We start from the raw sequence: 23545 nt of genomic DNA, 5'->3' as shown, positions 1-23545 counted from the left end.
CTTTTTTTAATTATTCCCAAAATTTGGGCAAAATATTAGTTCTACTAACATAAATATCATTTTCATTTTTTTATAAATTATAGCAAATGAATAATTAATCTGATATATTTTTGGAAGAGCAACTATATTATGATTTTCATTTGATTACACACATTAATAAATTAATAAAATTGGGAAAAAAAAAGTATAAAACCAAGTGTATATTAGCTTAAAATTTTCATTGTAAATTTATAAAAAAAAATTATAAATTTGAAAAATATTTTATATATTTCATAATTTTTAATCGAAAATGGACCGTTGAAGAGAGAGCCTGCAAAGTACACATTGTAGCTGGTCCTACTACCTTCAATGGACAAACAGAAGAAACCAGCCAATGCCTAAGAAAAGAAAAGAAAACTGAGAAACCCCCTTACCTCAACCTGATAAGCCACCCTACCTCAGCTAACCATGCCAACCTTAGGGCTTATGATATAATCATTCCAACCCGGCTTGTCCCTGCCTACCCGCCGCTCAAACTATAGAAGAATTCTTGGATCCAAGAATTGATAATGGCAAGCTTATTCTTACTCAGAATGAGATAAGCGCTTATTAAAGCAAAACCTATTAGATTTGCTAATAAATGTGATATTATCTAGATACAATCTTCATTGTTCATTTCGATAAATTGGATCATTTCTTTGTGAATCTCTATAAATAGATCTTGTGAATGTGTTCCCAAAGAATCTTCCACCATTCTTTCTAACAAGAATAGTTCTTCTATTTTCTCAAATCTTCCCAGAGCATTTTGTTCCTGGAGATAATCAAATAAATTAAGAGATTTACCCATATTCCACCAATTTGTAACCCAAGGCTGCAAACCTTTCGCGGACCATGGGAAGGTCTCTTACAGCTGACTTTACTTTACAAAACTAAGGGCGGACTACCTTTTTTGACACATAACACCTTCGCGCTCCGCGACCACAAAATGTGGAGACTTTACTATTTTATTACAAAATTTAACTCAAACATGGGCTTTTAGCCCCAAAACTACCCTTGGGGGTTCCCGCTTCCAACAATAATATAACTTAATGGTGATCTACCTCCTTTTGTTTCAATGATATACATGTATTTTCCATATAATATTGAAATCCAACTAATACTAGACCATCCCATCCAATTACTCATTCCACTCATTTGTATTCATGTGATACATGTGTCGAGTACCTACTCCATCATTACAAGAAACCAATCCATGACATAATTAGGAAATACATAGTTGTCGTTTCGAATAAACTTAAGTCTATTTGAACCACGAAAAACAAGGGTTGTTTGTATAATTTCATAAGTCCAGTAGTTAATCGACCAGTGAATCCCTACATTTTCCTCCTCGCCTTCAACATTGTTTAACCTTCGGCATGGGGGCCTACTGCCATGAACCTACATTCGCCCAATTTCACACTAGCCCGAAATATGCAGTCTGTAAGGGGAAATTTGAGGAGAAATGATGGATGGGTTTCCTTCAAAAGTTTCAGGGTTATAATGATAGGGTGGCTATGGCATTTGCGCAGTGCGTCGATGGAAAAATTGAAGAGGTTGAGAAGTTAAGAATAAAGGTTACAGAAAAGTTGATAAGTAGGGCAACAGGATTTCCATTAACCGGTGAAAGATACTTTAAAGGAGGGTCGCTCGAATGGGACAACTATGCCAAGTTTCTTAAGCCTGCATACAAGACTATCAACCGATCGAAGGGAGTTCTACGCAGCTGCATAGAGGAGGAATGGTGGCCACTTGTCACCACATTGCAAAGGTTCGTTACCTACGAGGGGAGGTATGCGGTTGTTTTATTTACCACATAAGGCTTCTCCTACACTTTTCGGATGGGCGTGAGGTCAATTTTCCATTTTTCATCCATAGAAGTTTGTATAAAGTTGCTCGGGGCATTTTGTCCACTACTAAAAATGTTGAAACTAGGCTATGCCACCATAGTCTTATCAAAATGCTAGTCATTTATGAGTTGGGTCAGCGTAAAAAGTCTTGGGAAGAGATTTTGACTGAAGTTTTTCCCGTTGAGGAAAATCAAATCAAGGGATGCCAGAGGATTATTAGCCCTCGTTCAAATAAAATAGAACAAGGGATCGAGGCCCCTCCTGACTATGTTTCTAAAGAAGACCAAGACCCTGATGGAATCCTTGTATCAACAAAAAAGGAGGGCAGTTTGACGAAACCCCAGAAGAAGCCTGGACTTGTAAATCCCAGTTCTTCTATAAAGAAATGAATCCTAGTCTCAAGGGGAAAGAAATGCAAAGTAAGTAGTGAGCAGAAGAAGGAACCTATAAACAAGGATGTAGTAGTCGATGAGCCCTAGCAAAGCAAACAAAAGATGCCTCGGGTGGAGGTTATGAAGCCAGTTTCCTCACCAATAGAAGAATAGTCTGAAAAATCTAAAGCAGCTCCTAAGAAAAGAAAGAGGAAGCTCTTCTAAGAAGAGAAAAAAGTGACATTAGTGCTAACTTCACCATTATAGAAAACAAAAGCATCTGAGTTTTGACCTCGTCATAGGATCGGTGCCACACCAAAAGCATGTCTAGACAACAACTTTCAACTTTCAGTACTCAAAACCTCGAACCTGTCACTATTTTGTCTTCTCCAGAACAGGAAGCAAAAAGCCCCTCTCGGGCATTCGAAGAAACAGAGAAAGTGGAGGATATCCCGCCTGAGGAAGATGGACCTGTTGATAACTTTTAGGACCTTTTAAGTAGTTCACCAAAGCAAGGGCAATCTGAAATGGGACCAATCACAAGGAAACAGATAGCTAAAACTAAGAAAATCCAAACACACAAAAGGTCGAATAAAAAAGGGAGCAGTTCGCAGCAGCAAACCATGCCTACTGAGGATACCTCGGCTCACGTGAAGAAGATTTGCAACTACAAATAGCCAAGTTGTAGAAGAAAAATGAGAAACTTAGGGACAAGTCTCATAAGTATAAAACATTGTTTCGTTATGTTCGGTTGGTTAATGAGATGTATCGGAACCAAAGTATGGGTCTGGTATCAAAGAACGATGTGCTACTCTTGAGGAATAAGCGGCTCATTAGTTGGAAGGTGAAGCAACTGAATGCCATTAAGAGACTTAGGGCCCATGAACGAGCCTTAAGGTTTAGACGGAAACCAATGCAGAAGAACCATGGATTAAAAGTTCTATTTAGTGCGGCTAGAATCTAAAGGATGGGATAGCCCAAATTTTGATGACTGGTCAATTTTGAAAGGGGACAGTTGCTTGAGGACATGCATTCCCTCTAGCATGGGGGTGATGTTGGGCCCTACTATTGTTACCCATTTTCACACCAAAACCTACTTTTTTTACCATAACCTATCCTACTTTACCCTATTTGACATCGTAAAATCACTCTACATTGGCTAAACTGCGTTATTTTATAGTAGAAGTGAGAATCACTAATAAGGATTGCTTTCATATATCTTTTCTTAGTTTAAGTAGGTGTTAAATGAATTTATATTTCTTGACTTAATTGACTGATCTATAGATGAGATTCTTAAATATAGGGAAGAGACTTGAGCATGTGGGCAGGTCATCAAAGGTCTAGCACCCAGTTCAACAAATACATCAAGAAACCATTTTGTAGTAGCCATTTTATAGTATTTGCTTCAAGACCCATTTCTATTGTGTAAAACATAACAATGGTGGCAAAGGTCCCATGCAGAGGTCAAACATTGACTACATAGGTCTTTTACAATTGTTTGAGGAATATATCACAAAAATCAATCTTAAGAAGATTCAATAAGGAATAAAAACATTATATTTTTTCCCTCGCCATGGATAAGACCCCAAGTAACATACACGATGTGAGAAACATGCGATTGGTGACCATATTCCACTTTAAGGCCATAAATTCCTTAGAGAGGATTTATGTGGTGGTTTGAGGCCTTGCTTATGGCCATTGAGATTGTAAATATCTTCTTAGTGCCTAAGTCCCCTGCTTTCCTCTCGTTGCCATGGTAGACGTATTCAAATCCATTCTTATTGTTGAAAGCACACTAACAACGCCCATATTCCCAATTGGAGGCCTTTCTCATGGCCATTAAGCACAAGAAAACTTCATTTACTACACAAAGCCCTTACATTGGTTTGATCTAGTTGTACAAGTAAGTGATTTCTAGTTCCATGTATTTTGATTTATGACCAAGGTTAGATCTCTCCTCTCATAAGTTGGAAAAAGAATTGTTGGTTCTAAATATCTATAACCCATATTTTGATAGGATTAGTTATTGACAGTTTTTTTTATATAAAAGTCTTATGAGAAGGGGTAAAATTATATTGTGGGTGTGATGGGATTTGAATTTTTCATTTTGAAGGTTAGAGATATGGGATACTAATCCATAGGTGGATTGTTTATTTGATGAAATTGGAGGAAGTGGGGCTTCTTGACATAGAACCTGTGAAACTAAAACTCGTGTGGAGGAATAAAAGGATGTGTTATGATGGAACAACCAAAATATTACAGGTTCCTTATGTTTTATTTTTTAGTGAAATGAGACTATATGTTAAAGCAAAGGGTTAGATCAAGGGGAGAATATAGTTATTTCCCAATTCAATTTGGAGATGCTTATACATAGAAAGGGACCTCGTAGTATGTTCAAATTTAATCCTAGCTAGTTAGAGGAGGTAGATTCTTAGGGAAAATGCATTTCTTCAATTTGGAAATAATAATAACAACATACCATTGGATGGGCACAAGCCAAGAATATTAGGGATGATAAAGAGTCATTGAACATTGAAGAAAATAGAGTATGTGAGTCAAGTGGTTCTCGATATTTGTTAGAAGAGGCTAGGTAATAGTTAGAGCAATCCAAACTCGAGGTCTTCGTTCTACAGTACAAAAGGAGAAAAATTCTAGATGAGAAGGAAGTTACATGGAGTTTGAAGTGTAAGGTAATATGTTTAACTAAGAAGATGAAAATTGTAAAGCTTTTTATTAGTATGGTAATCACTACATAAAGGTTTATACTACTTATAATGTTATAGGGCCTAATGGTTTGGAGGTAAATAAATTGGCAAATATAGAATGGAATGGAATGCGTTGGATTTTCTTATGTGATCTATTCAACTTTGACAATCTATTCTACATATATTTTGCCATATATCTCCTAAATTTTTGTGTAGGAGGCATTCCCTCTAGCATTTAGCAACCATAAATAACCTCTCATTAGAAAGTGCTATCAAATTTTGTTTTCTCACTTGAAAACTCTAGACAAGAATAAATATTTTCACTTGCTTCTTATATCGACAATGCATATTAAAAACTATTGAAATTGCCACACACCCTAAGTTTGGTCTATGCCTTAGCTAAGTAACATAAACACACTACAGATGCCCAACTTTAAAAAACTTTGCACAATGGAATATAGTAGCAAACAAATCAATAATTGCATAATGGAATATAGTAGCAAACATGTTTCTTATTAGTCCATTAATAAGAAAACCATAGGGCTCCCTAACTAGGAATTGTTGCCCTTTACAAACCCCAGAACAAAGCTATAATACAAAGTCAATCCTTTGACCGATACAAGTCGGGCAGGTTGAGGCCAATTCCTTTAGGTACTGATCTGCCCAACAAATACAAAATACTACAGTTAATTAGTATCTTCAAATTGTCCTCAATCAATCAACAAAATACATACCTAGGCATACTCCTTTACCCCACGATCCTCTTGTTGTAGCTTTGTCAGGGTCCCAATACCAACACAACACTTTAGTCTCCCTTGCTTTAACTAGAAAATTTCTCCTTTAGCCCGCTTAGCCTTCTCTTTGGACCTCAACCAACTGTTGTAGCTTCCACCAACTTAGATATGTCCTCGGCCTACTCTACCAAGTGTAGGCCTTAGCCTACTTGATCTCACCAATGGATGATCTTGTTTCCTTGTGTGTTGCTTCAGCAGCCCTAAACATATAGCCAACTCCTTATGCATAATGACCTACCTCTTCAAACTTGTGTTCAGTTGTTCTAGACCTTTACAAGGCCTCTCAATGCTACAACTAGCCCTAACTAGGGTTGCATATGACTTAAAACAGTGAACCAACCCTCTGTTAGGGCTTAACTCTTTCTCTTGGTTGATACCTTCAACCTATGATCTTGTTTCCTGGTCATGGCCTCCTCCTAGGTGCATCCGTGGCCACCTAAAACTTTAGATTAGACCTCGGCCAAGCCTAACTAGGCTTGGAACTATTCTACTCCCACTTCATCCAAGCTTCTTGGACTTCCACAAACTCTTACTTTGTAGAAATTCTCACTGTAGATCACCTAATAATGCAATGTACTAAAGCAAAATACTAGATCTACTTCTACAATCAAACTTTGTGGAAGCTTAATCAATTTGAGCAAGATCAATTGGAACACATATAACAGAGGAGAAAAAATCATACACATGAAACACAGAAGAATAATTTGGGGAAAGCCTCAACTAAAAACCCCGCTATCTGTATTATCATACAATGGAAATATCTCAGAGACTACACATAGCTTTAGCTCTCACACAGCTATTCAGTTGTCAGTACAAATCCTCACTGCTCATAGACATAATAGACAACACATATGCCTTTCCCTCTGTCCTCCAAGCCTCCTATTTCCTTGCGCAGTTTTCCCTGGGTCCTCCAGTTGTAACCTTGAGTGACACTGGTCTCACTCACTACTCACACTCACTGTAAAACTACACAAATCTCAAGGAATGAATTCCTTCTGCATGGATGAGTTTTCCTTATAGGAAAATTCTTCCAACTGATAGTACATTGTCCTTGCCTTTAATCTCAACTGGGCCATTGTCTGAACTGACATGCATGAGTTATTTATGAGAGAATATTAAATTATCTGGAGTACACTAGTTGCATGCATGCATGCATTAACTAACTGAATTCACAATCAGTTCCACAAACTGTTTGGAACTAATTTAACTGGACTTAACTCAGTTAACTGTGCTAACTAATTACAACTCAAGTACAACTCATCCTTATCTCCTTAATTAAGGGATAACTTCCTCAATCAAAGGGATTACTGTTGCGTGACTTTGCAAAGACTTCATGTTTGAATTTCTCCAACTAATTAATCCAAGATGAATTAATTATTTATTTTTCCAACAGCTGGTGAGACTAAATTCGAATTTTAATTCAAGGACAAATTAAAATTGGAATATCCTGAAATGTTATCTATAGCAATGCTACTTTTAGCATTTCTTGTTGTTATTTTCAACACTCCCTCTCAACAAGAAATGGATTATCTGCCACCCCAATCCTGTCTCTATGGAACTTGAATTTACACTTTGACAATGCCTTAGTCAAAATGTCAGCATCTTGCTTCTTGGTCAAAATATACTGCAACAACATGATCCTCCTCGCCACACAATCTCTGAGATGATGGTATTGAATGTCGATGTGCTTGGACTTGTCATGAAATACTGGATTATCAGAGAGTTTGATACAACTCTGATTATCACAATAGATCACAGTTGAATCCATCCTCTGATCAAAGAAACCAACTAGAATTTTCCGCATCCAAATGGCCTCACATGCTGCCTAACTTGCAGCCATGTATTCAGCCTCTGCTGAACTGAGTGCAAATGACCCTTGTTTCCTGTTGTACCAAGCAACTGCAACTGAACCAAGGTTGAAAATTCCTCCTGATGTGCTCTTTCGATCTGATGGACTCCCTGCCCAATCTGCATCTATGGAGCCCTGTAGCTTCACTCCCTCTAACCGTATGTACCATAATCCATACTGAGATGTGCCTCTGAGGTATCTCAAAACATGCTTAGTCGCCTTTCAAAACATCTTGGTAGGCTGAACCATAGCTTGATTCAGCTGGTTCACTGCATAGCACAAATCTGGTCGTGTGTTCACTAAATACATCAGTGAACCCACAAGCTGCTGATATACAGTAGCTTCTACTATTTTTCCTGAAGTAGCATCCTCCTTCCTCTAGTTACCTGCTAGAGGAGTCTGCGTGGGCTTGCACTTCTCCATGTGGAATCTCCTGAGTATCTCATTGGCATACTTGCCTTGTGACACAAACAACTCCCGATCCCTCTGCCACACTTCCATGCCTAGAAAGTAGTGCATGAGACCCATGTCTTTCATCTCGAATTCTCTTGCAAGGTCTTCCTTGCAAGACATGATCAATTGATCATCACGTGCCAATAGTAGATCATCAACATAAAGAACAATGGTCAACTGCTTACCTTCCACCATGATGTGGTACAGGTTCGCATTCGCTTCACTCTTTGTAAAGCCCAACCCGGTGAAGTAGTTTTCGATCCTAGTGTACCAAGCACGGGTGCTTGATTCAGCACGTACAAAGCTCTCTTGAGTCGGCACACATGCGACTCACGATCGAAGGTCTCAAAACCTTATGGCTGCTCTATGTACACCTCTTCCTCAATCTTTCCATTGAGGAATGCAGTGTTCACATCCATTTGATGGATCTTCCAACCCATCTGTGTTGATAGTGCCAACATAGATCTGATAGATGAGTATCTTGCTATAGGAGAAAAAGTCTCATCATATTCAATCCCCTCGACCTGTGAGAAACCACGGGCAATAAATATTTCCTTTTGTTTCTCCACACTACCATTAGCGGCTTGCTTTACCTTGTAAAACCAACGAGAACTCACAACTAACTTGTTCTCCGGTCTTGGAACTACATCCCAAACACTGTTCCTGACTATGGAGTCATACTCCTCCACCATAGCATCAATCCAAATCGGCTGCTGCACTGCCTCCTCAAAGGAAGATGGCTCAGTTTCAACACATTCCCCAACAAGGGCCATGTATCCAGTGTACCTATCAGGTGACCTCCTATGTCTGCACTGAGAAGATGGTTCTCCCACATTCTCTCTCGCATCTGAAAACAATCTGTCAACTTCTCTAGTGCGCTTCCGTCCCTCTCTGGAAGACTCTGCTTGAGTGGATGTCTCCACTCCTGGAACCTCTGCATGCGGCTACTCAACATCAATCTGAGGCTCCTCCTCTTTAGGAACCAAAAGTTCCTCCACAGTCTGTAGTTGGAGCTCCCTCTCAAGGGAAACTCGCATGGCCTTCTACTCATCGAACTTAAGATCTCTGTTAACCACGGTCCTCTGACTGGTAGGCATGTACACTCAATAGTTTTGAGGTGTATCAATGTACCCCACAAGTATCCCCAACTCAGCTGTCGACTCAAGTTTCTTCCGGGCATCCTTGATCACATGGCAATAAACCGATGATCCAAAGATCCTAAAGTGACTCACATCTGGTCTCTTCCCGGAGAAAGCTTCCTCTGGTGTCTTCATCCCAAGTATGCGATGTGGGCTTCTATTCTGCAAATAGACTGCTGTGTGCATGCCTCATCCCACAAATGAAGTGGTAGGCCATGGTCATGCAGCATCGCCTGAGCTGCCCCCACAATTGTTCTGTTCTTCCTTTCGGCCACCCCATTCTGTTGTGGGTTATGGGGTGTCGTCAATTCCCGTTTAATTCGTTTTACTGCAAAGAAGTCCTTAAAATCTTGAGAGACATACTCTCCACCATTGTCGCTCCTCAAGGCTTAGATTTTCTTCCCAGACTCTTTCTCAACCAATGCTTTGAAATCAAAAATCTTTGAGAAGGTTTGATCCTTCTTCTGCATGAAATAGATCTAGCATTTACGACAAAAATCATCAATGAAAATCACATAGTACCTTTGTTTAACGGTGGATGTTGTCAAGAATGGTCCACACACATCTGTATGAACTCGCTCCAGGATTGCTTCTGCTCGACTGTCTCGATCGTGAAAGGAAGACTTGGCATACTTTCCCAAAGTACAACCTTTGCATGTGTCCACTTGCTCAAGTTTACCTTTGGGAAGTCCGGTAGAAATCTGTTGCATTATCTTCAAGGCCCCATGATGCAAGTGGCCCAGCCGCCTGTGCCATAACTCACCAATATCTTGGTTTGCACCAATTCTACTTTCGAACTCAATGCAGCGTAGTCATCTACCTCCGGCTTGTAGAGATTCTTCACTCGAATCCCAATCCTCTTTGGTTTGACCCGTGGCTATGTGTCTCAAGAATGCCTTTCCTTTGTTGAAGACCACATCATAGCCTTTGTCCTCCAACATTGCGACGGATACCAAGCTCTTCTTCAGCACAAGCACATACTTCACATCAATCAAGGTGAGAGGAAATCCATGCTCCCTCTGAAAAGCTACGGTGCCCACTCCTGAAACATTGTACTTCCCGTCATCACCCATATCTATGCGCATCTTGAGGTCTTTCTCCTCAAGAGTGCCGAACAAACTCTTATTGTTGGTCATGTGGAATGAGGCTCCATTATCAAGGTACCAAACACAACCCACCATCGATGAAACCATACATGCGATGAGGGTAAAATCCAATTCGAATTGAGAGGCCAGTGCCTCACCTTCTGATCCCTTCGAGGATCCCTTCTTGGATTTATTCAATGGGCAATTAGTTGCATAATGACCCACCTCATGACAATTAAAGCATCTCACTTTAGATTTGTCAATCTTCTTCCCAGCATGAGAAGAACTCGATTTGGAATGGGAAGCCTTCCCTTTCCCTTTCTTGCCTTACTAGCTAAGGCTAGATTTTCTTCATTATCATGCTTTGATGAAGAACCATCTCTTGTGTTCCTCCTAATCTCCTCCTGCATGAGATCCGACCACAGTGGTTCCCAATCCGGCAATTTCTCTTCCATTCACTGAGTCCTGGTAGCTATTCCAGCTCTTAGGAAGACCGAGGATATCGAGGCTCACCATGTCATCATCGGGTGTCGTTATTCCTACACTTCCACGCTCATCCCTGCAGGTGGTGAGCTTGTTCAGATATGTAGAAATATTGTCACCCTTTTCCATCTTGATTTTCCGAAGCTTGTCCTTGAGCACTAGCTTCCTCTGGTCGTTGTTGTTCTGATATAGGTCCTTCAATGTCTTCCACATTGAAAATGGGTCTCCTTCCCATGGAGACTCAAGACAATATGGTCTCGAACTCCCTCCAGAAGAATCCTTCTCACCTTCGCCACACACTTCTTCCATTCATCCAATTCTTGGGCATTAGCTGCCGCTGACTTGGGGATTTCTTGATCAATGAAATCCTTTAAACCATTGTTTTCTAATGCCGCTTCCATGCGATCCTTCCATGCTATGTAATTCGCGCTGCCATCCAGGGCATACTCGAGTCTCAAGCCATTGAACGCCAATGGTGAACTTTGAGGTGTGATAAGAATTCGATTTTGTACCTACAATCAAGAACTTCAAAACTTTGAATTTCCTTTCTATGTATATTGTTCTCCTGCTTTGATCACCTTTGCTCTGATACCATGTAGAAATTTTCACTGTAGATCACCTGATAATGCAATGTACTAAAGCAAAATACTAGATCTACTTCTACAATCAAACTTTGTGGAAGCTTAATCAATTTGAGCAAGATCAAGCGGAATACATATAACATAGAAGAAGAAATCATACACATGAAACACAGAAAAGTACTCTGGGGAAAGCCTCAGCTAAAAACCCCGCTATCTGTATTATCATACAATGGAAATATCTTAGAAATTACACACAGCTTTAGCTCTAAAACAGTGATCCAGCTCTTAGTACAATCCCTCATTGCTCATAGACAGAATAGACAACACGTATGCCTTTCCCTCTGTCCTCCAAGCCTCCTATTTCCTTGCGCAGTTTTCCCTGGGTGTTCCAGCTGTAACCTTGAGTGACACTGGTCTCACTCATTGCTCACACTCACTGTAAAACTGCACAAATCTCAAGGATGAATTCCTTCTGCATGGATGAGTTTTCCTTATAGGAAAATTCTTCCAACTGATAGTACATTGTCCCTGCCTTTAATCTCAATCGGGCCTTTGTCTGAACTAACATGCATGAGTTATTTATGAGAGAATACTCAGTTATCTAGAGTACACTAGTTGCATGTATGCATACCTTAACTAGCTGAACTCACAATCAATTCCACAAAATGTTTGGAACTAATTTAACTAGACTTGACTCAGTTAACTAAGCTAACTAATTACAACTCAAATACAACTCATCCTTATCTCCTTAATTAAGGGATAACTTCCTCAATCAAAGGGATAATTGTTGCATGACCCACAAAGACTTCATGTTTGAATTTCTCCAACTAATTAATCCTAGATGAATTAATTAATTATTTTTCAAATAGCTGGTGAGACTAAATTCGAATTTTAATTCTCAATTTTAATTCAAGGACAAATTAAAATTGGAACATCCTGAAATGCTATCTATAGCAATGCTATTTTTAGCATTTCTATTTTTGGCATTTCTTATTGCTATTTTCAACATACTTGGCATCTTTTCACCTCAAACCAACCTTCAAACTAGGCCCTAACCAGTCACAAAACTTGGCCACTAGTTGTCCTTTGCTACGACCTCTCGTACCAGTCTTGACACTGTCCCTCATCCTCTTCTATTGCTCATACCAATTTCCTCCTTGGTTGTGGCTCCTCTAGGCCTCCTCTCTCACAATCGAAGTCCTTCTCACATATGTGATACTAAGCCTCCCCGTTGGCTTATATTTATAGTTTTCCATATGACACTTAGGAAACCCCTTGGTCCTTTAAGGTGTTTCCCACTCAACCTTTTAACATTAAATTAGAATATTAAATTCATATCCTTGAGTTCCAAGTCCACTCCTTTGGGTCGAAACTCCAAACTTTAGGTACTTTGCCCACAAGTTCTCTTTTTGTGGGTTTTCTCCACTCGGAAATACCTTCCAAGCTACCCAAATTTAAACATAAACAAAGATAATGAATCACTCGAGAGTTCGTGCACACTATAACCAAAATTTGATGCTACGTTATTGCCTCCTTTCTACACTCTTCTCTCATATCTATAAATTTTACTTTCTTTAGCTATGAATCTATTGATAGGAATCAAAGCCCTTTCTTCTCTCACAATTTAGTGTTTAACACATCTTAATAGTTGTTAAGGTTAGGTTTATTATTTTTTTCTTTCACAAATTTCAATAGTTATAGTTTTTGGACCTTCTAAAATCTTCTTGAAAGTTCACACTTGGCTATCTCAACTCAGTAATAGGAGCTAACATGACATCCACTACTCACTATGTTGGTAAAAAATAACAAATCAAATTGCTAAAGGCATAAATCCTTCATATGAAACTAGCCCGATGAGTTATTTACACCAATGGAAAGATGTCACTGAGAATAACAACACTAAATTGTTGGGAGGTACACATGAAAAATTGTATTCCATATAAAAGATATGTCAATCCTTGAAACAAGCTTTAGAAGTTTCAAGACCTTAAATCTCCAAATGGAAGATCACTTTTAAAATAACTTAAAGAAGTTTTGAGCTCTAATTTTTCACAACAATAAACACCCATAATCATAAAAATGATCTAACTATTGTTAAAAATTCACTTTAATAAGATTAAATAAACCTCTTAAGTTAAAATACCATTCATAGATGACACTAGGTACTTATGAATGATAAGCAAATTACTCTAGTCCATTTTAATGTGCGAAGTTGATAAAATTTTATGCTCTTGTGACATGCACTTTACTTGCACTTAGATTTTCAAAGAAAATACTATTATATCTAACCAAATGACTACATTTAAGAATGCATGTCAAATATGATTCTTTTTTTTAATTATTCTGAAAGTTGTGGCAAAAGATTAGTTCTACTAACAAAATTACCAATTTCATATTTTTATAAATTGTAGCAAATAAATAATTAATTTAATATATTTGTGGAAGAGTGATTATATTTTAACTTTTATTTGTATATACATGTTAATAAATTAATAAATATTATAATTTGTTTTTATAAAACCAAGTTTATATTAATTTAAAGTTTTGAAATTGTTTTTTAAGTGTGACTTTTTGGAGTTTCTGGTGGATTTTTAGCCGGAATCCAGTGGAAAAATTTGTGGTGAAATCTTGATTTGTGTTGTTTAAACTGATTTTTTCACTGTATATATAGATTCAACGCCCTAAAAAACCCCTGCGACACTTTGATAAGTTCACCCATCAAACTTGTGATTTCAATGAATTTTTGTCGGATTCTAGACAAATTAGGTCGGAAAGTCGGATTCTAGACAAATTAGGTCGGAAAGTAAGCCTGAAAATTTTTCAAAAAATCGCTCGTATAAGTTTCACTTTAACCTAATTTAAAATAATAATAATAATTAATTAAACAAATATTTTATATATTTCATCATTTTTAATTGAAATGTTATATCAAAAATAAAAAGTTCTACCAAACATTAAAAAAAAATAAAAATTAAAAAAATCTCCAATTATTTGATGCAAGACATAAATATTGTGAACCAAGTTGTTTCAAAGCAGGCAGCAAGTGGAACCGCTTTGATTTGGAAAGCTGTAGCAGAACCAAGTTGTTTCAAAGCAAGCAGCAAGTGGCAAGTGGAACTGGTTTGACTTGGAAAGCTGTCAGCCATGCCATAATTGGATGGTTGCCGGAATATTTTTTAACGGTGGCCCCACATAAATGTCCTTATAGAGAAAATGTAACAAATGGTGTTGAGGTTTTCCATGATAATTTGTGGAATTGAACTGAAGTCTCATATCTTAACCCATTATATAGTATAAGTGGACATAATGTAGTTTGCAGAAATGATCTAATATATCTCCCCATTGCATTGGATGCATTGGATGTCTTTGAGAGTAATCTCAATGGAATGAAATTGAGAGATTAACTAGCATTTGTGAAAGAAATAGTCTATAACGCGACTTTTTGAAATCTTTTCCGGCGGGTTTTTCCGGTCGAAATCCGGCAGGAATTTATTGGAATCGCAAGTTTGATAGCTAGTTTCTGCACAATGAAAGCGTCCCAGGGGTTTTGGAGGGTGCTGAATCCAAATATACAGTTAAAAAACCATTTTAACTGCAACAAATCAAGATTTAACCTCAATTTCTTCCGCCGGATTCCGTCACCGGAATCTCCAAAAAGTCGCATTATAGACAACTCCTTTGTGAAAACATCTTAGAACCGGCATTTAATACTCACTTTATTCCTGTTTTGAAACCATATTTGGATTTACAGAACTGATTTTGTCATTGAAGACTTGTTACTGCAAACTAGAGTATCTTGGCCATCAAGAACACCAACACTCATATTTTATACCTACTAGCTATCCAATGGATTTGAGTGCTAGTGGACTGAGAGTAATTGAGAATTCTACACAGAGTATGATGCTCATTCGCAGTCATATGTGGTAATGTGGTTTCACAATATTGTTTAAATTCTTAAGATGCTTTCGCATTTGATATTTTTTAGTATCTAGACAAAAGTGGCATGTCAAGATGGAGCGTGGACCCGGAGAAAAGAGGCTTGGCATGGTCTTTTCGGAAACAAATTAAGAACAAGGACAAATTTATGGTTGATGATCTGTAAGGAATGTTTACTGACCTTCAGCAGGCAAGGAAAGAGAATTGCATAACTGATGTTACTCTCTTGGAGGAACAAGTTCACCAGATGTTTGAGGAATGAAAAAATGAACTACTTGAGACATCATTTGCTTCCCCCTTGTTAGTAGAAAGCCTAAGCTCCTTAGAGTTGTCATTGGACATGAACCATTTATTGCAACTCACGAGGAGGAGGATGATACAAGCAGTAGTCCTCAACTTCAGCTTGATGGATCAACGCTTCGGGAAAATAATACTGCTGACTACCAAGTGAATTGTCTTGTGGATGACATGCATACACCAGAGCAAGCTTTTGAAAAGGGTTAGTAAATATACATATATAGGGGAGGAATTACATCAGAATAGTTAAAAACATCAGAGAAATTGCTTCCAAATCTAGTGGAGGGCTTAGAAGTAACTATTGGACTTTAAGTTTGACAGGTCGACTTTCATCAGGATTACATACCTATTGCACAATCTATTTTCACATTAAATGGCGACGAAGAAAATACACAAATTCTTCATGGTCCTGGACTATGTTAATTTTCCAATAAACCTACAGTCGCCACTTTATTGACCTAGTAGATTACAGATTTAGAGAATAAAGCCATGCTTAAGTTCTTAACGTTGGGCGAAAGAAAAAATATAACCAATTTCATAAAAAGACACAAATAGATACTGCCTCATCAAATCAGTTCATTATTAGTAATGATTCAGAATCTACCTTCGTCATGGAATAATGGTTCAACTGATAAAATATATAATAATAAACTGGATCTATCTAGAAGATCTACCCTAGATTGGTCCTGGATCTTCTCTACAGATCTAGATCTCCCAGCATAACTGTAGGAATCAAGTGGCAGGGCCAACTGCGAAGGCTGCTATGGCAAAAAGTCGCGGTAGACAAAGGAAATTAAATTAAAACTGAAAGAATTAGAAGAAATTGCGCAATTGAATTCGCAGAGTGACACGGGAGAAACATCAGTCATAGAGCTTGATTCAGAAGGAGAAACTGCTTCAGAATATTTACTGGTTTGTTGGCTGTTTTGATTTTCTGTAGGCATGATCTGGTGTCGTACTCGTTATTATTTAAAGAAAGTGTCTTTCTTGCGGGTCTCGTGTTTTGAAATAAAACATTGTGATGATTGTTAAAATGGTACTGAACATGAACATTCCACAAATGCAGGTTAGGGATCGGACTGAAAAGTTTATCCAACCAGTACATGGAATTCTTCCTATTGTGACCAAGACAGAAAAGGTTCGGAGGATGAAATTACAAATCAAGTTTATAGAAAAGGTTCGGAGGATGAAATTACAAATCAAGTTTATAGAAACTCAGAGGGATCTTATCAGTCCCACATCTCCTACTCAGCTTCTATTCCATGGAAGCAGTGATGATGGTATTGAAGCCAATGTAGAGAACGGTTTTCAACTTCCACCTGCAGATATAACAAATATGTTTGGACAGGTATGCTGGCAGTGGGCCATAGCTTTTCTTTACCTTCAAATTGCTCTCGCTTAACAAACTATTGCTCTAATTCTTTCAGTTTTAATTTGATCTTCTGAGTGTGTGTGGGCAGGGGGAAAATCTCTGTCTTGTGTACGAGTATGCGGACGGTACAATCCTGAGGGAAGCTCAGAGCGGTAACAGAATCCCTGGGTATACTGTGCTATCTTCATGGATTTCCATGATGCACATCGCTCAAGGGCTTGAATATCTTCATCATTATAAAGGTTTGCGTTATGTTCACAAATACATGAAATCCAACAGTGTGAGCCTATGGTTTCAGGGCAATGATTGCCCATTGTGGTACCTATAAGTTAAGCAGTGAATCCGCTGTTAGAGAATGTTCGTGTACAGAGATTACCGGGTAGGGTTCTGGGGGCACTGCTGGGGATTACTGGCGTTCGTCCAGTAAGAAAATTGTTGGTACACAGGTTTACATGGCTCCAGAGTATTCCTCAAATGGTGTTATTTCTCAGAAGACCGATGTGTTTGCTGTTGGGGTGGTGTTGGCAGGATCCTGTGAAATTACATTATGAAGGGGCGAAGGAGGAGTACACGAGGGTGTCGCTCATCGAGTCTTTGTTTGGACAGACTGAGATCGTGGATCGATCCTTGGTTCAAGGATTCTTACCCTGTTGATGGTGATGAGAAAGTTTCACAACTTGCAGCGACGTGTTTGGATGCAAACCCTATCAGCAGATCTGATATATCTACTGATATAGCTGGTGAGCTATCTAAAATTTTCCTGATATCCCAGAATTGGGCGCAAAATATAAATGCAAATAGTGCAGAGGACAATTTTTTTCTTCATACTAGGGGATTGCATATCTATGCTTTGTGCAAAGTCCATTCATACTGTGTGGAAAATCTCTATGTTACTTCTATTCATTTTTATTATAAGACGAGCAGCCACATTGGCTCTCCCCTCATAGAAGTTCATTTCCTATGAACTCCCGAGACTTATGCATGTCAACTTCTGATGTAATCTGTTTACCTCACTTTTATTGCTTCCCATATTTTCAAAATCGACAAACCAAATAAAGATGATTAAGAAACATAAATAATAAATTACTTGCACCGTTTTTGTTAATTATATTATATATAATCCACCTGAATTACAATCTATAATTTTCCAACACATCAAACAACATTTCACTCCAGCATGGACGCAGTTGATGGAAAAATTGACTTACATATCATTATGAAACAGATATGATCTTAACACAAACAGAAGCGTGCCTCCAAAATTAATACCTAGGCTTAAAATTCAACAAATATTTTGTTATCAAACTTAGCCAAATGAAAAGGGCTAAGAATATAACTTATTACATGCAAATCACAAAAATTGCATTCCATGATTCTAAAACATATCAACTCTTCCCTTTGATAGGTTCTTCAAAAGTCTTTGATGTAGCTCCAGATGTAACTGATTGAGTTGCAGACATATGAATATCCTGTGGTGAAAGTCGTCGATTTCCACTGGCAAGGCCTTTTGGAACTGGTTACAAATACATTTAATGCAATCAATAGTAATAGTAACACATTCTACCAAAGCATTGAAAAGGAATAAAATTCCCTTGTCAAGGATATAAAATGTACCTGGAGGAGAATCATTAACTGGCGCACCGAGGACATCATTTGCCACATCTATAACAATAAGCCATTGGAAAAAAATGAGTCTCATATAACAACATGTTTTAATTTGGATAAAATGACAGCCATAGAGTTGTTTTATGCTATAAATATGCGGATGAAAGGAAGGAGTTTGAACTTACTCTTGCATGTGCTAACAGGCGGCACAACAATTTTGCAGCGAGTAGGGAGGAGGAGAGCTTGTGTTTGATTAATTGAAAGTCCAAGAATCTCACTGTTATTGGTAAAGAGGAGGCATAGGCACATGACATTGGCATTCACTGTTGCCTCAAGGGCAGAGCAACACTGGGGGCTGACGGTGTTGACTTTTTCATTGGTGACAAAACCAAGGCAGGGATATAAGCCCAATAACTGGTTTACACAATCCTTTGCAAGACTAGAGGTAGAGGTAGTCTGCACTGAATTTGTTGGCCCAACCATAATCAGGACCAAAATGGGGATTATGAGAATAACATGGCTTCTTTCCATTGCCATTGAAATGTCTGCACGCACCTTAAACGCAAATATCTAAAAAATGTTTCCCCACAGCGTAAATGTAAGTATTTGAAACACAATGGTAGAGACTATAAATAAAGAGAAATGGTGATAAATAAAGAGAAATGGTGGAGACTTAACATTTGTTACACTAGATAAATCTATCAGAAATTGTACTTAACTAGCACTTCAATGCAAAAAATACTCTCAGCTTAGTTTCCTAATTTAACAATAAAAAGACTTATAAACCATATTTCTTTAGTGTAACTTCTGGTGAAGCACCTGTTTTAATGTATAACACACTACTGGAATGGTTTCTATGCATGTAATTGAACAATTGGGTTGAACGAGGCCGGTAGAATAGACTTCTGTGGAATACGGCCATTTCATTTGTTACTTAAAGTTCGTTGTTGATGTTAAGTTGAGTTAAGGTGAATGGATGATGAGTTAACAGGAATTACTTGCATGTTTCGGTGCTCAAATTCATTCTTACTCTTTTTGTTTCTTTGGCATCTTAAGTTAACTAAGGTTGCATGACTGCTATTTAAGTTTTAATAGTTCATTAAATTATATTTATATTTATTACATAATCATTATGAGAATATAATTATCATAGTTTATCTTTAAATAACAACCTAACAACTTCTGAAAACATTCAACAATCTAGAGTGTTACCTGGACTTGGAAGGTTCTCATTAAATAACAACCGAAAACATACAGAAACCTAGAGTGTTCTCTGGACTTTGAAGTATGTGTTAACATACAAAACCTAAAGTGTTACCTGGACTTGGAAGTGTTCCATTTCATGCCATTCCGTAAGGGAAACTAGAGTTTTCCGTGGACTTTGAAGTATGTGTTAACAAACAAAACCTAAAGTGTTACCTGGACTTTGAATCGTTAACCGATACCAACTAAAGTGTTACCTGGACTTGGAAGTGTTACCATTTCATGCCACTCCGTTAAGGGAAACTAGAGTGTTCCTGGACTTTGAAGTATGTGTTAACAAACAAAACCTAAAGTGTTACCATTTCATGCCACTCCGTTTAGGGAAACGAAATGGTGGGTGGCCGTCCGCTGGCTGCAAGTCGTCGGCTGTTATAACATCCCTGCATCGCATCTAGGTTCTGGATTTCTCAAATTGATCATGCATCCTGTAGCCCAGGCAGATGCATTGGCCTTTGTGAGATGCCATAAGGCTCGCAGTCTCCGGAAAGTAGGCCCTTGCTGCCCCCATATGCCAATAAGGCTCCTCGATTGAGCTTGTATTTATCGCATATGAATTCGAAACAAGTGTCAGCCGTTTTTTCACTGATTGCCCAGGTACGAGTGCGTGCGTGGGATAATCCCGGCTCTGCCACACGAGATTCGGACCCTCGGACACAAGCGAAGAATTCGCGGAATTATAGATCTGAAAATTGCCGTGCTTCGCCATTAAAATGCCTATAGACTTATCAGTACCGATACTCCAGACCACGGTTCCGTCCGAGTCTTCTAGTACCAGGCTCCCATGACTCCCCAGCTTAAGCATTGCGCCCTCTGTAACCGTCCTATTTCTGTTTGCTGTCCAAATCTCCATTGCAGTAGGAAAGGTGGGATTCAACCCATTACAACACACAACGGATTTACATCCCAACCCGAATCTGTGATTCTTGCTTACAATGGGGTTCCCATATCCATATGTGATTGCTCTGCAGGGCCCTACATGGTGCTGTACCTACGTAGGCCGGAGTTAATGATAGCCACTTTCCAATTGGAACTTTCCTTCATTTCCCCAGTCAAACGCTGCAAATTAAACAACATAAAGTGTTAGAGACTCCATGGTCAGTGAAAAATCGAATGCCTATTTTCGGTCGGCTTTGCGTTTATCGCTGCGGTGCTTTGTCGATGACCGCAATGCACCTACTTCCGTAGAACATTTTCCACATTATTTCCTTAATTTTTGTTGGGTCGAAGCTAACATTTTCTACGTCATTTCCTTCCCTCGCCCAGCTTAAGCCTCATATAATCCTATAGCCATTTTCAAAGACTCTACTGCCATGAGTGTTGGGAAGAACCTCATAGTGGCATCAAGGAATACATCACAAAACTCAATCCTTACCAGATTTAAATAATAAGAAAAATATGTTTTTTCCTTTCCCATGGGTAAAACCCCAAGTAATATACATGATGTGAGTAAAGAACATTATGTTGTTTCTTTTCCCATGGGTCAAATCCCAACTAATGATGTGAGTAACTTGTCATGGGTGACAATTTTCAAGATCATAGATTTTTTAGAGGGTTTATTTGGTGATTTGAGATCTTGTTTATGGCTATTGAGATTATAAATCTTTTCTCAATGCCTGAGGCTTTTTCTTTCCTCCCCTTGCTATGGTAGATGTCTTCAAAGTCATTTTTATTGTTTAAAGCATATTAATAGTGCCCATATTCCGAGTTGGAGCCCTTGCTCATGGCCATTAAGCACAAGAAAATTTCATTGAGTGCACAAAGCTCTTGCATTGGTTTGATATAGTTGTAAAAATAAGTGATTTCTAATTTATAATGATAGTATTATGATTTATGACCAGGGCTAGATCTCTCGTCTTATAAATTGGAAAAAAAAACTAAATATCTATGACCCATATTTTGATAAGATTAGTTATCATCAAATCTTAGTTATATAAAAGTCCCATGAGAAGTGGTAATATTATAGTGTGGGGTGTAGTGGGATTTGAATTTCTCATTTTGAAGATTAGAGATATGGAGTACTAAACCATAGGTGGACTGTTTATTTGATGAATCTAGAGGAAGTGGGGCTTTTTAACATAGAACCTATGAAACTGAAACTTGCATGGATGAGTAAAAGGATGTGTTCTGATAGAATAACTAAATGATTAGATAGGTTCCTTATGTTTGATTATTTAGTGAAACAAGACCATATGTTAAAGCAAAGGGTTAGATCAAGGGGAGAATATAGTCATTTCCCAATTGTTTTGGAGATGATTGTACTCAGAAAGAGACCTCCTAGTATGTTCAAATTTAATCCTAACTAGTTAGAGGAGGTAGATTCTTAGGGAACATGCATTTCTTCAATTTGCAACTAGACTAAAAAAGCATAACATACCATTGGATGGGCACAAGCCAAGAACAATAATGATGATAAGGAATCATTGAACATTGAAGAAAATAGACTATGTGAGTCAGTGAGCGTGGATATTTGTTAGAGGAGGCTACATAATTCTTAGAGTAACCCAAATTAGAGGTCTTAGTTCTAGACTAGGGAAGCATAAAAAATTTAGATGAGAAGGAAGCTATATGGAGGTTGAAGTGTTATGTAATATGTTTATCTAAGGAGAAGAAAATTGTAAAGTTTTTCATTAGTATGATAATCATTGTAGAAGTGTTTATACTACTTAAATGTTATATAGCCAAATGGTTTGGAGGTAAATAATTTGGAGGATATAGAATGGAATGCATTGGATTTTCTTATGTGGTCTATTCAACTTTGCCAAACTTTTCTACATAGATTGTACCATATATCTCTTAAATTTTTGTATAAGAGGCATTCCCTCTGACATTTAGCAACCATAAATAATCTCATTAAAAAGTGTTATCAAATTTTGTTTTCTCACTTGAAAGCTCTAGATATGAATAAATATTATCACTTGCTTCTTTATTCTTATATCGACAATGCATATTAGAAACAAAGATAATGAATCATCATAGATTTCATGCACATTATAACAAAGATTGGATGCTACATCACTCCCTCATTTCTATAATCTTTTGTCATATCTTTACATTTTTCTTTCCTTAGCTATGAAATTATGGATCAATAGAATAAGAATCAAAGCCCTTTCTTCCCTCACAATTTAGTGTTTAACACATCTTAATAGTTGTTAGGGTTAGGTTTATTATTTTTTTCCCTTTCACAACATTCAATAAATATTAGTTTTGGGACCTTTTATAATCTTCTTGAACATTCACATTTTGCTATCTTAACTGAGTAATAGGAGCTAGCATGTTATCCACTACTCAACATGTTGGTCAAAAATAATAGATCAACTTGTTGAAGGCATAAATCCTTGATAGGACATTAGCTTGAGGTGTTATTTAAGCCAATGGAAAGATGTCAATGAGAATAACAACACTAAAGTGTTGGGAAGTACACATGAAAAGTTGTATTCCACATAAAAGATATGTTAATCCTCGAAAGAGGCCTTATAAGTTTCAAGACCTTAACTCTCCAAGTCTAAAATCACTCTTAAAATAACCTAAAGCAACTCTTGGCTCTAATTTTTCATAGTAGAAAACACCCATAGTGATAAAACATATATAATGATCTAATTATATTTCTAGAAATTCACTTTAATAAGATTAAGTAAATTTCTTAAAACTAAAATACCATTCATAGATCACACTGGATACTTATGAATGAGAGTTAAATTACTCATTTTTATTAATGTATGAATTTGATAAAATTGTATGCTCTTGCGA

The 23545-nt window shown here is 37.7% G+C and overlaps 1 protein-coding gene across 5 annotated transcripts in view; it reads right to left on the bottom strand.

Moving 5' to 3' along the window:
- The window catches only part of LOC149166356 (EP1-like glycoprotein 2), a 47997-nt gene extending 27035 nt beyond the window's left edge, over positions 1-20962 (bottom strand). The window contains exons 1-3 of one of the 5 annotated variants that reach the window (XM_089432545.1): positions 20098-20961; positions 18721-19105; positions 18540-18592 (exon numbers count right to left, since the gene is read on the bottom strand). In XM_089432545.1, coding sequence (XP_089288671.1) covers positions 20190-20648 — 459 coding nt within the window. In that variant the 5' untranslated portion in view covers positions 20649-20961 and the 3' untranslated portion in view covers positions 18540-18592; positions 18721-19105; positions 20098-20189. Of the gene's footprint in view, positions 1-18539; positions 18593-18720 lie in introns of those variants that run through there. The other 4 variants (XM_089432547.1, XM_089432543.1, XM_089432544.1 and 1 more) reach the window with 4 other exon arrangements.
- Positions 20963-23545: the final 2583 nt, after the last annotated feature.

This window comes from Pinus tabuliformis, chromosome 5_1 (genome assembly GCF_031772625.1).
Source record: "Pinus tabuliformis cultivar Carrire ecotype Pingquan chromosome 5_1, CPIR1, whole genome shotgun sequence".
NCBI classification, from domain to species: domain Eukaryota; kingdom Viridiplantae; phylum Streptophyta; class Pinopsida; order Pinales; family Pinaceae; genus Pinus; species Pinus tabuliformis.
This window is presented reverse-complemented; position numbering and strand designations above follow the sequence as displayed.